At 39.2% G+C, this 12,384-nt stretch overlaps 1 protein-coding gene across 5 annotated transcripts in view; it reads right to left on the bottom strand.

Annotated features, from left to right (window-relative positions):
* The window catches only part of kctd15b (potassium channel tetramerization domain containing 15b), a 41,519-nt gene continuing 29,135 nt past the window's right edge, over window positions 1–12,384 (bottom strand). For all 5 annotated transcript variants that reach the window (XM_087793597.1, XM_087793595.1, XM_087793594.1 and 2 more), the window contains one exon: window positions 1–2,573. In XM_087793597.1, coding sequence (XP_087649723.1) covers window positions 2,415–2,573 — 159 coding nt within the window. In that variant the 3' untranslated portion in view covers window positions 1–2,414. The remainder of the gene's footprint in view (window positions 2,574–12,384) is intronic.

A 12,384-nucleotide genomic window follows, 5' to 3' on the forward strand; every position in this document is an offset into this window, starting at 1 on the left:
CAACGTTACATCTTTTTTATTATCGCAAATTTGCAAGAAAGTCCAAATGGAGACGATGTCGATGAACACATGCCCTTTAATACCACAGTCCATTTAAATAATATACATTTGCACCGTATTATTGTTATATGTACACCAGCTCCATCTTAAAAACACGGGGGTCCTATAAAGCCCCAGAGTCCGGATCATATACAAGAGCGGGTCCAGAGATGGGAGGAGGGAGAACTGACCGGGGTCTGCTCGAGAGCCGACGACCTGCCGGGTCCGGTTCTGGTGTCGGACCCGGTTTATTGCAGGAGGAGTCGACGCTCTGACTCATCGCTTTTGTTTTTGCTGCGGTCCAGCGAGTCCCAGCGTGGGAGGCGGTTCTGAGGAGCAGGGAACGGGGATGACACGGCAGCAGGGGGTCCGAGGCCCGGTTTCTACTGGCACCGCTGAGCTGGAGGACCCCGCGGGGGTCAGGGGTGGGGGTTCTTAGGGGGGTGTGGGGGGTGTTGAGCCTGACATGAAAAGGCCTGGTTGACCATTCCCTTTGAGGCCCAGGGATGCTCCGGCGTGGGCCACTGGCGGGTCAGAACAAAGACGGGCCTGTGAGGAAGAACCGGCGTCTCATAATGAACATCAAGAAGAAGAAAAAAAAAAAAGAGTTTGTATAACTAAGATGAGAATGTCTTGGACGTGATGAATGTTTTTCTTGTTGATCCACGAGACAAAGACGCCCACTCGGATCCCAGCGGATCAAGGACTTCCTGTCGGAGACGATAATCCAGGACCAGTCGAAACCCACGACGAGAACTTGAGCTAAAAGGTTCCGAGAGATTTGATCCGACAGCTTTTTTTGACTTTAGAACTTTAAGTGGGTTTGAGTCGAGAAATCAGCTTGATTTTGAAAAGAAATTTGATTGATTTTCATTGAAGACTTTACAGGAATTGAGTTTTTATTTAAAAATCTGAATTCTTGTTTGTGCTCATGAATATTCAAATTTAAATGAAAATATAATTCTGTTGGAAAAAACTGACTCAAAAGTTGCTTTTGCCACCTTAAAAATAGAATAAGGTTAAACAAAATCTTAACAAATATTTAGAATAAAATGAAAATATACAACTGGGTCATTGATTTTAAGATGCAAATCAATTGGTCACATTTTTTTTAATGTTTTTCTTTAATTAAATCATCATTTGAATCAGCAAAAAATACAGGTTTTAATCACTCATTTAATCCATCTTTAGCTCAAGATGATGATTTTAATGCCTTTTTTCACAATGTTAAATATTTATATTTTTTGTCATTAACAAAATCCATTTAAAAAATGTCATATCATTTTTTAATTAATTCATTTATGGTTTGAAATTAATTCTTAATCCATTTTTTTTGTTGTTTTAAGCTTAAATATTAACTTTAAAATCCATTTTTTTAACTGTTTAGGTACTTTTGAGCTCATTTTATTTTACTTTTCAAGATTTAACCACAAACGTATGATTTTTAAATTGGTTTATAACTTCAAAAATTCCAAATGTCCAAAGGGAAATACAAAAAAATCTTTTTTAACAAAAATAATGAAAATAAACCCCCAAAAAACATCCAAACCTAACTCTTCCTCTACTAACTAAATTAAAATAATCAATTTATTTTCTCAAAACATTAACAATGTAGAAATTCTGGTCATATTTTTTCGTCTCGGGTTCAAGTTTCTATGGGAACAATTTTTAGATGAAAGCAAAAGAAAAACTTGCAAAAAAAGCTTGAAAGTGCAAAGAAGGTATATTTTAGAGTACATCTCTGGAGAGACAAACTAGTAAACGCTGGACAGAAGCAGGATCCGATATGTTGATGAGCACGTGGAAGTAGAAACGGGTTGAACGACAGGATTTTTTTTTTTTTTTTTTTAAGTCCATGAACGCATCGCCAAACCCGCTGTAACCACGATGGCCTGCAGCCTTTTTTTTTTTTTTTTTTTTTTTTTTTTTGCCAAGAGTTGCTCCCACACACTCTCTCGAACACAAACACATCCTTCATTTTGGAGAAAATAAAAAATAATCCTATTATTTATCATCGTTCACAACAGAAAAAGGACACAAAAACGAGTGGAAGAGACAATCATTCTGGCGGTCTTTCGTCAGTGGACAGTTTCAAGGACGAGGTTTCCTCGGCTCGTCCGTCCAAGACTCGTCCACTCTGGAGAAGAGTTCCTCCCGGGGGGGTCGCGAGTCTTTTTGTCGGAATCTTTGGGCACCGTTTTCAGTTTCTGTTACATTCCCCTTCAGAGTGCGTTCAGAGGACGAGGTGGACCGGCGGTCGCACGTAACTCCCTGAGGTAGGGACGCTCGGGTGTTGGGGTGGTCGGTGGAGATGGTGGGGGGGCGGGTGGAGGGTCAGGGAAGGGAGAAGGATTGGGTCTTGTCCCCAGAACTCTCTAGTCCAGAGGCTCCTGTTTTATCCTGATGGGCGTGTTCATGGACAGACTCCGCCGGTCCTCGCGACACAACACGTACTCGCTGAACTGGGACGAGTCCACGCCGCCGCCGCAGGACGCCGCCACGCTGAAGCCCTTCTGGAAGAGACGCTCCAGCACCTGCAGGGAGGAAACCAGAGTCCGTTAGTGCTTGAGTCTACTCCACGGAATAAGAAACATAAACAGAGCGAGTGATGAGGCTCTTCCCCAGAAACATAGATCCTAAATAATAAATCTTAAGGAACAAACACACATTAAACACATCATTTTATTTAGTTTCTGTGTTCATGATTAGGGGTTTGATAAAGTATTGATACACTTTATTATTTACATGATACTGTATTGATTTCCCAGTGTCGGTGGGTTTACTCTTAGCACTCCGGTTTCCTCCCACAGTCCAAAAACATGCAGAAGTTGATCGAGAACTTGGGGAAACTCTCCATGGGTATGAGTGTGTGTGTGAATGGTTGTCGACAGACTGGCATCCTGTCCAGGGTGTCCCCTGCCTCTCGCCTAATGAAAACTGGGACAGGCTCCAGTCTCCCAGCGACCCCCATAAGGGATAAAGTGGTAGAAAATGAATTTACGAATTTATTTTTTGGTTTATATTTCAATAAAGTGTTTATAAAATAAAATACTTGTTTTTAGCATATATTATCAGCATGTATTGTTCATTTATGTGTTTCAATTATACTTCTGGCAGCAGTCATTACGCAGCTAAAGAACAAACAATGAAATTCCGCCAGATCCCGGCGATGACTGAGGACGAGAGGATACAGTCGACTCCAGCAGCTTTTAAAGCTGATGTTTGCACATATTTTGGTTTCAAAACAAATGAAAGCAGTTACGACGAGTCATGTGGTCTGTAAATTCTGCAAAACCAGAGTCAAGTACTTGACAATACTACAACTATATCCTTGTTACTACAGTATCACGATATTGTTGACCCTGTATCGTGATACATATGTTATCGCCAGGTTAAAAAATACATAAAAATGTACTGACAAGACGTACAGATGAGGCTTCTAAGTACATTATAAACACCACCTTCTACAATTGTCAGATGTTCATCACTGAAAACACCAGAGTGTGTTACCGACACCACCCCCCCCCACACACCCCCTCTATTCGCCCCTCTTGTCCAATCACCCGTGGTGAAGGAACAGGACCAGAGGGCTCTCCAACATCACACCACTCCTGGAATATTCATCGCGCTCGCGCGGGATTGGCAACTGATCCGAGGGCTTGAGCTCAAAGGGATGTAGGAAGTGGGAGCGGGCGAGGTGCGTTCAGGGGCAGCGAGGAGCTCTGCAAGGTGATTACTGGGGCTCCTAATTTAAGTAATGAGGAGCAGCAGAGTCTGAGGGCGACGTGCCGGGAATGAGGATGTGGAACCGCGGACGATCGGCATCGAGGACAAAGTGTGAGGCGTGTTTGGCGCGGAAAGAAATCTCAACAATTCACTGTAAATACCAAGTTCTTCTGATGGAACAAGAAGAAATGGGAACAAAACTTTTGGCCAAAACTACTTCAATTTAGTCGTAAAACAGCAGGAAAATTTAAGGATATTAAAAGGTAAAAACATGAGTCACATGACTTCTAAACTACGATTGATAAACATATATTTACTTCCTGAATTAACTGCAGTTTAAAAATAATGTATTTTGTGCTTTGTTCTTTAAACTTAAAAAAAAAGTGTTACGGTAAGGTAAGGTAAAGGTAAAACTTTATTTACACTTCAATCTAAGAAAAAGGCTCAGATTTATAGGATGAAATGCAAGAAGTGACTCTTGAGCAAAAGGTCGCTGGTTCACATCCAGCCTCAGGAAACATAAATGAATGAATGAATGATATGATAAATGAATACATGAATGCTGTAACACAAAATGAATAAAATCACTGATTCAAGAATTATATCGTCATTGTGCTCAAACACATCTGTTGGTTAAGAAAAAGAAAACATTGCAAACTATTAGAACTGGACAGAAATCAGTATTTTTATCTTCAGGAAAAAACATGAATATAAGTACTTGAAGGTCCACCAGTGATGTTGGCTGTAACCCGAGTATTCGACCTTAGATAGTAACCCTAAAACAACGCTACAGTGACAACTCTATGACCTGTATTTGTTTAATCGATTGACTCGATGTACAGTAGGTTATGTGTTTTAATGGTTGTTGTTACTATACTGTTACTGTCATTCCTCCTGTTATTAGATATTAGTACAACTCTGAATTTGGGGGCAGGAGTGAAGTGAAAGTATCTTGACATTCTGTTAATCTTTGTATCCTTTGTCTTTGTTATTTGTCTTTGATCTATGTTCTTTATCTTTAGACTTAGATTGTGTCATCTTGTTCTTTAATCTTATAGAAACTTTCTTCTTGTTCTTTTTTGTATTTTTATGAATTATCGTCTGTATTGCTGGGTTCTTATTGGTAAAACAATTTCCCGAAGGAGACCTTCTGAGGGATCAATAAAGTTCTATCTAATCTGATCTAATCTAATCTACTAAACAGATGCATAAGCAGATGGAGCACGAATGCTCCTCCCATGATGCAGCACTAATAGACTCAGGGACTCATTCATTCCTCTTGATATTACATTGTACAATTCTGAGTTTTGGGGCAGGAGTGGAGTGAAAGTATAAAGTATCAAGACATTCTATTCTATGTTAATCTTTGTATCCTTTTCTTTGTTACTGCCTTTGATGTATGCTCTTTGTCATCCTTTGCCCTTTGTTCTTTTTCTGTCCTTTGTTCTTGTTCTTGTTTTTATGGAACTTGCTGTACCCTCTATTGTCTGCTGTGAACTGGAAACCCAATTTCCCCGAAAGAAATCTCCAGAGGGATTAATAAAGTCAATGTATCCATCCATAAGAATCAATACAAGTCAGTATTAAATCCATATTGCGCTTAAACAATCAAAACAATATTAAATAAAAAAAATACTTTAAAGGTCAAGATAACACTGAGAACAACACAGGAGTCTCAGAGAATCAATATATATATAAAATGAAAATCTTCTCACTATATGTGTTGTTCTCAGTATTATCTTGACCTTTAAAGTATATATTGTTTTATATTGTTTTGATTGTTTAAGTCAAAAATAGTTTCCTGACATAAGAACTTTTATCAGTTTTGAACATGAAAGAATGAGAGAACTTTGGTCAAACCAGAACAAACTGTTGATCTTCTGCTAAAAATCCCGGCTGTTGTTTTGGGAGCAGGTTCATCCAGATCCCAGTAAAAAGTAGCGCTGCGTCGTTGACTTACTCCCTCGTCTTATTAGCTGGAGTGTGAGCAGAAATGAAAGGTCTCGCTGAAGGGCTAAGCCTTTCTGCCAAAATCTCCGAGCTGGCAAAGTTCATGCAAAACAGCCGGCTCGCTTCAAACGTCCGCAGACGCACACACTTTGTGTGGAGATGACCTCTGTAATTACACCAGCGAGGAGAGGAGCGATTAGACCTCCAGGTCAAAGGGCCGAGGAGAGAAGATTCACTCCAGACTGTTGACGCTCATGAAGGAGGAAAACAAAAGATAAGAAGACTTGAATTATCTGATTAGAAGAGACTCTAGTGGAGGCAGACGATAGAAGTCTCTAGGTAGAATAAGTATTATTTGTAAAGTGCCTTTCTGGAGGAGGGTCAAAAACCACTTTAACAATCAAAAACAATACCCAACAAAGTATATACTTTAAAAGGCCAAGACACATGAGACAAACACGGGAGTTTCAGAAAATTAGGAAAAAGCACAAATAAAAAGGTCTTAAGATGTTTCTTGAAGGAGTCAGTAGATCATCAAACAAACAGAGATGGTTCCAAAGCTTAGGAGCAACAGTCTGGAAGGATTTCTCTCCTCTGGTCCTGAACCGTGTTCAGGAACCATCAGTAGATTCTGATCCACAGACCTCAGAGCCCGAGCTGGGGTGTAAGGCTGGATCACATCACTGATGGAAGATCTGACCATGAATAAATCTAAAGGAAGAACCAGAATTAAAAAAAAAAAAATCAGTTTCATTCCTGATACTGCCCGTGCTTATACGGTTCTTAAAGATTCTCAATTTGCCCAAAAATACCAATTAAACTAACAAGAATATTTGTTGAATTCCGACCTACTACAATTCTGCTTTTACTCCATTGGAAAATACTTCAGATCAGTTCTGTGAGGAGTATTTGGAGGTTAATTTGTTTTTTAAATAAACCTTGAATGTCAGTAGTAGCACATGTGTCGCCATCCGTTCAATGGTTTTGCTCCAAATCAAAGTAGATTAAAATCCTAGTTGATATCGCGACTTAAAAAGACGTCAGAGTTTAATCGACGCTAACTAACTGCTTAATCGTCGACGTCCATAATCTGAGACTCACAATAACAGTCGACACTTCGAAGAAATTTGATGTTATTGATTGTTTGATGAAGGAGGATAAACACTACATTTTGGGATAGATTAAGCCTCCAAGAATGAAAAGACAATATTAACATCTGACTCCTACTTCCTGTTTAAGGAAGTTGGGATAATATCATATTCGTTGGCCCTAGATTGTTAAAAGATTTTGGCCCCTGGTGAGATTGAGTTGGACATCTATGGTATTAGTGTTTTTTTGTGTATTAGCATTCGGTTTTTTGAGTAAGGTACGACATCAGTGACTAAGAAAAGTCTCTGATAAAGTAAAATAAGGTTGTTTTTCAAAATAAAACATCTCACAGACTCTACTGTGTCATAGAGTCAATTATCGAAGAACTGAAGTATTCAAGGACAACATCTTGAAATGCCTCAAGTCTCAGCGTAACAGAGAAGCCTTTAGTGAAGATTTAAAAAAGCTTCAACTGTTGCTGTGCATTATGAACCTGTCGAATAAGTGTTGGTAGAGAATATCCATTAACGTTTAATGAAGGTTTCAGGGCTGAAGTAGATTAATCAGATGTAAAGTATTGGCTCGTGGTTATTGTATTTGATTTGCCTGAATCTTCTTTTGTCATTTTCACCCGTGGATTATCTCGATGATCTACTCGAGTCGCACCTGAATGACCTCATCTGTGGACCTCAAAGGAACACACTTAGTAGAGTCCTTAGTATTTATGATAAACAGATCACAATTCTGGACTCAAACTGTGTTAAAAAATGAATCCAATAATCTCTTTTAATTGACGACCTGTTGCATAAAAGAAGCTCCGGCACAAGAAAACTCGAGGTCTTGTCGATCAGACCTGAAGCGGCGGCGTGTCCTTATTTCACTAAAAAAAAGAAAAAAAAAAAACTTGCCCTTGGAAAACTCTGGGTTTTTTCGGTCCCGGAGCCATGCGAGGAAGAGAAAGCGGTAATTTGCGAGACAGACAGCTGACGGTGAGGACGGCTAATTAAGAGACCTGAGCATCAAACACTGCGAGTCCATGACAGACGACGGAGGAGCCTAACGATTATGGAAATGATATTACATCGCCGGCTTTGATCATTGCATCACGTCGCAACCCCCCCGATCATCTCCTAACACATGTGGGACTCAGTCATGTTCCGTCACGGAGCGCCGCCGCGATCAATGAAGACGCCGTTATCGTTAATCAATGGCATCACTTTGGGACGTTGTTTTGGGTGAGTGACAGCTCGGGAGCCGACGCCGAAATCTAACTTGGCATCCACTCGTGTCGCGTTAGCCGTACAGCGATAATTATCTAAATGTTTTCATGTCCACGGGAAACGGTCCTGGATTCGTCCCTTAAGATTAAAAAGAAAAAAAACAGGTCCTCGTAGGCGGGTTCATCAGGACGCACTCGTGACTGCGGGCTCGGAGTTTAAGTTGTAGCCTCTGGAACTATGACAAAATACATCAGTAACATGAAGCAATCTGATTAGCTCGAGTGCAACTTGTTAGCATTTAGCCGTCAGTGCCACGCATCCGAAAATCACCAGGGAGGCTTGAAGAAGAAACGGGTGTTTTTGGTGGTTGTTTTATTCCATTTACTTGATTGTATGCTGTATTTAAGAAAAGGTCAGTAACCAATCCTTTAAAAACTAGCTGGATCCAGATGGTAAAGTGAAACAAAATTGTAATATATGGTCCTTGTACAGTCATTTCAATGGGTATTTTTTTATGTAAGCCATAAAATAAAAAATAAATAAAAATAAATAATAAAAACTTGCTGAAGCTAGAAAGTAACCTTGAAAATATTCAAAATGTAAATTTAGATATTTTATATTAAACTTGTTTGACAGATGCGGACAATCATAACTTTTTTTGGCACAGCTCATGAAAAAAAATTAACAATTAGAAGAAAAATATATCATCTTTATTGGGATAAAATGGATATTGCTCCCTAAATTTCGTAATAAAACATTTCCAAACATAAAACTTCTAGTTGTATTTGTTTTGTTAGTTTGTTTGTTCTTCTAATTCTGAACGGAGCAGCATTGAGCCATACAAGTCAGTAACAAATCCTTCAAAACCTTGCTGGATCCAGATAGTAACCTGGAGCACCAACACATTTTTAATATCTGGTCTTTGTCCCACTATAAATGTTTCGTAAACATCTTTAAAAAATCTTATTGAATTTTTCAGAAACAGATGCAGGTGTTTTGGTGGTTGTTTTATTTGATTAAATTGATTGTATTGTGTGTTTAGGAAAACATCAGTAGCCTATCCTTCAAAAACTAGCTGGATCCAGATGGTAACCTGGAACACTGCCACATTTTTTAATACCTGGGCTTTAACATAAAACAAATTACGATTGAAACAATTAAATAATCCGCATTTTTGTTCAACAAGGTTTATTTCTTGGTTTTAATCAATTGACCTGGTTAAATGCACAATTTAAGAGAAAATCTTTTTTTTTTCAAGTTTTGAAACAGAGCAGCAATGAGAACCATACAAGTCATTAACAAATCCTACAAAAACTCGCTGGATCCAGATGGTTACTCGTCACATTATACACATTAAACAGTACTTTATAAGTGTTTCCTTAAAATATTTTTTTTATAAAAACTAAATTTAACCAAGAGACAACATGTGGAAACATATGTGATTTGCAACTTAGTTTTCACATTGATAGTCTTTATTTTAACGTAAAATTTTGATTTTAATAAAAGTTAAGAAACTAAAACGCATAAATCTGTGTTACTTTTCAGAACCTTTATCTACCACTTGTAATGACTGCCAAGTAGCAACTCAACATCTGTCACACCGTTACGATAACATCACAAAAACACACAAAGATGACAGATTTATGTGCTAAAACACAACAACCTTAAGCAACACACTACAGTACGAGAGTCGACGCACTGATGTGTCCAATATCGTTCGACTGATAACAAAGTAAAAGGGGGCCAAAGTACTTTGTCAAACTTTACCTCAAAGAAAACCCCTCTCCTCCCTCTTCGCTCGCCGTCAAATGAAAACACAAAACCGTTCCCCTCTTCATCCAGATCTGCCTGTCAGTGTGGGGTCGTCGTGGGGATGAGACGAGCATCTATCAGCCTCTAACCTCTCGACACCGACTGTCTCTGAATCAAAGAGGTCGAGTCTCGGGGCTGGAAACCAGAACACAATGTAATATTGATGGCCACCGGAGTGCACACAACGACACACACACACTCCCGACGACACCTCTCCGGAGGTGCGCCGAGACCCTCGCCCCTCATGACACGACCGGGGCTTGATTGACGGGCCTGAAGTGACACACTCATGGGGTCCTTTTTGTTTAAATATGCACACTTTTCAAATGTGACACAAAACAAAAGTGCAGTCTCTGGATCCCATCGTCTGGTTATTGCGAGCATCTGGCCCAAAACAGTCGACATGATTCGTCTCATTCTCCGAACCATCTGCCGTTATTTGCCGGAGATGGCGAGCGACACGAGCGCTTATAGATGCTGAGGGAGTCAAACAGCCTGAGACGCACATGTTAATGTCAGGAAGTCTGATGTTGAAAGATATGGAACAATGTGGCGAGAGAGCGTCGCAGCAAAGAGGTTAAAAAACAACCTTTGATGCGACACCAGACATGGGAAAAGTGTGGCCCCTTGACTGTACTTATGAGGCCCTTTGACTGTACTTATGTGGCTCTTTGACTGTAATTTTTTGTTGCTCTTTGACTGTACTTATGTGGCCCTTTGACTGTACTTATGTGGTCCTTTGACTGTACTTTTGTTGCCCTTTGACTGTATTTATGTGGCCCTTTGACTGTATTTATGTGGCTCTTTGACTGTACTTATGTGGCCCTTTAACTGTACTTTTGTTGCCCTTTGACTGTACTTATGTGGCCCTTTGACTGTACTTATGTGGCCCTTTGACTGTACTTATGTGGCCCTTTGACTGTATTCATGTGGCTCTTTGACTGTATTTATGTGGCTCTTTGACTGTACTTATGTGGCCCCTTGACTGTACTTTTGTTGCCCCTTGACTGTACTTATGTGGCCCTTTGACTGTATTCATGTGGCTCTTTGACTGTACTTATTTGGCCCTGTGACTGTATTTATGTGGCCCTGTGACTGTATTTATGTGGCCCTGTGACTGTATTTATGTGGCCCTTTGACTGTACTTATGTGGCTCTTTGACTGTATTTATGTGGCCCTGTGACTGTATTTATGTGGCCCTTTGACTGTACTTATGTGGCTCTTTGACTGTATTTATGTGGCCCTGTGACTGTATTTATGTGGCCCTTTGACTGTACTTATGTGGCTCTTTGACTGTACTTATGTGGCCCCTTGACTGTACTTGTGTTGCCCCATGACTGTACTTATGTGACCCTGATGAAGTCAGAGTACGACTGATACAAGTACAACATGAATAAAATAAATTATGATAACTAAAGATTAACTCTAAATATAACTTTCTAAAAAGTTATTTGTCCTTTTTTGAAAATATTTCTGGTCCTCAAAATAATATAATTAGAAATGCAGGTCAAAATATAACATTTTAAATTTCAGTTGTCTTTTTTCAAGTCATACGCAGGTTTATTTTATGAAGATTTTTTTTTTTTCCAAGTTGTGTTGTTATTTAAGTTTTCCATCATACTTTGGCTCTTTGCTCCTTTAACTAGACGGCCCTTCACAACTATACAAGTTGCCCCTGAGGAATTATAATTGTCCAACATAAATGAAATTCATAAAAAGCAAAAACAAAAGTGGGTTATTATTTTGCAGAGCAAAGTTTTTGCGTCTCAGGGAAAGCGTTTTTGCTCCAACTTGACTTTTCTGGAAAGTCAATTTAGTGCTGATGGTTTTACCAGAATAGGTTTATTTAGTAACCTCCAGATTAAAGTGATATAAACATTGAGTTGAGTTGAGCAGGAGGGTGTAGCTATCCCAGCTACCCCGGGCAAGAGACGGGGAACACCCGATCAGATCGACAGTCAATGAGAAAAAAAATCTTGTTTTATTTTGTTTGACGACTAACTAGAGAAAGGCAAACTAAAAGACACATTAAAAACTTGAAACAACTACCATCAACCTCACTTGACCTATGTCTATTTTTGGACGGTGGGAGGAAAGCGGAGTGCTCAGGGAAATCCCACCGAAGCACAGGGTGAGCCTAGATAACACTCTCTCCCACTTCCCTGTACACATTCTTTTAAAGCCGTATATAGGAGACTCTTGTTAGGAACAAAAACATACATTTCATTCTTTCATTATGCACTTGTGACAGAGCTAAATAAGCCACATTAAATATATATATATATATATATATATACATTTATTTAATGCAACTCAAAATGATTCTGAGTTTTTAAAAAAAGTACAAAAAGTATGAAAAAAAAGGGTAAAAAAGGGTTAAAATTAACAATAAAAACATGATATACTGTGGCTATATGTTGCAATTAGTAATACAAAATAAATACAAAACAGGCAAATTTCCCCCTGAGCCACACTTTGCTGTGTACGGATGAATAAACCTTTCACTCGAGAACAAGCGCTCAAGTCATCAATTTCTGGTTGAACTCAA

The sequence above is a fragment of the Callionymus lyra genome, chromosome 6 (assembly GCF_982586985.1).
Source record: "Callionymus lyra chromosome 6, fCalLyr1.hap1.1, whole genome shotgun sequence".
NCBI lineage: Eukaryota > Metazoa > Chordata > Actinopteri > Syngnathiformes > Callionymidae > Callionymus > Callionymus lyra.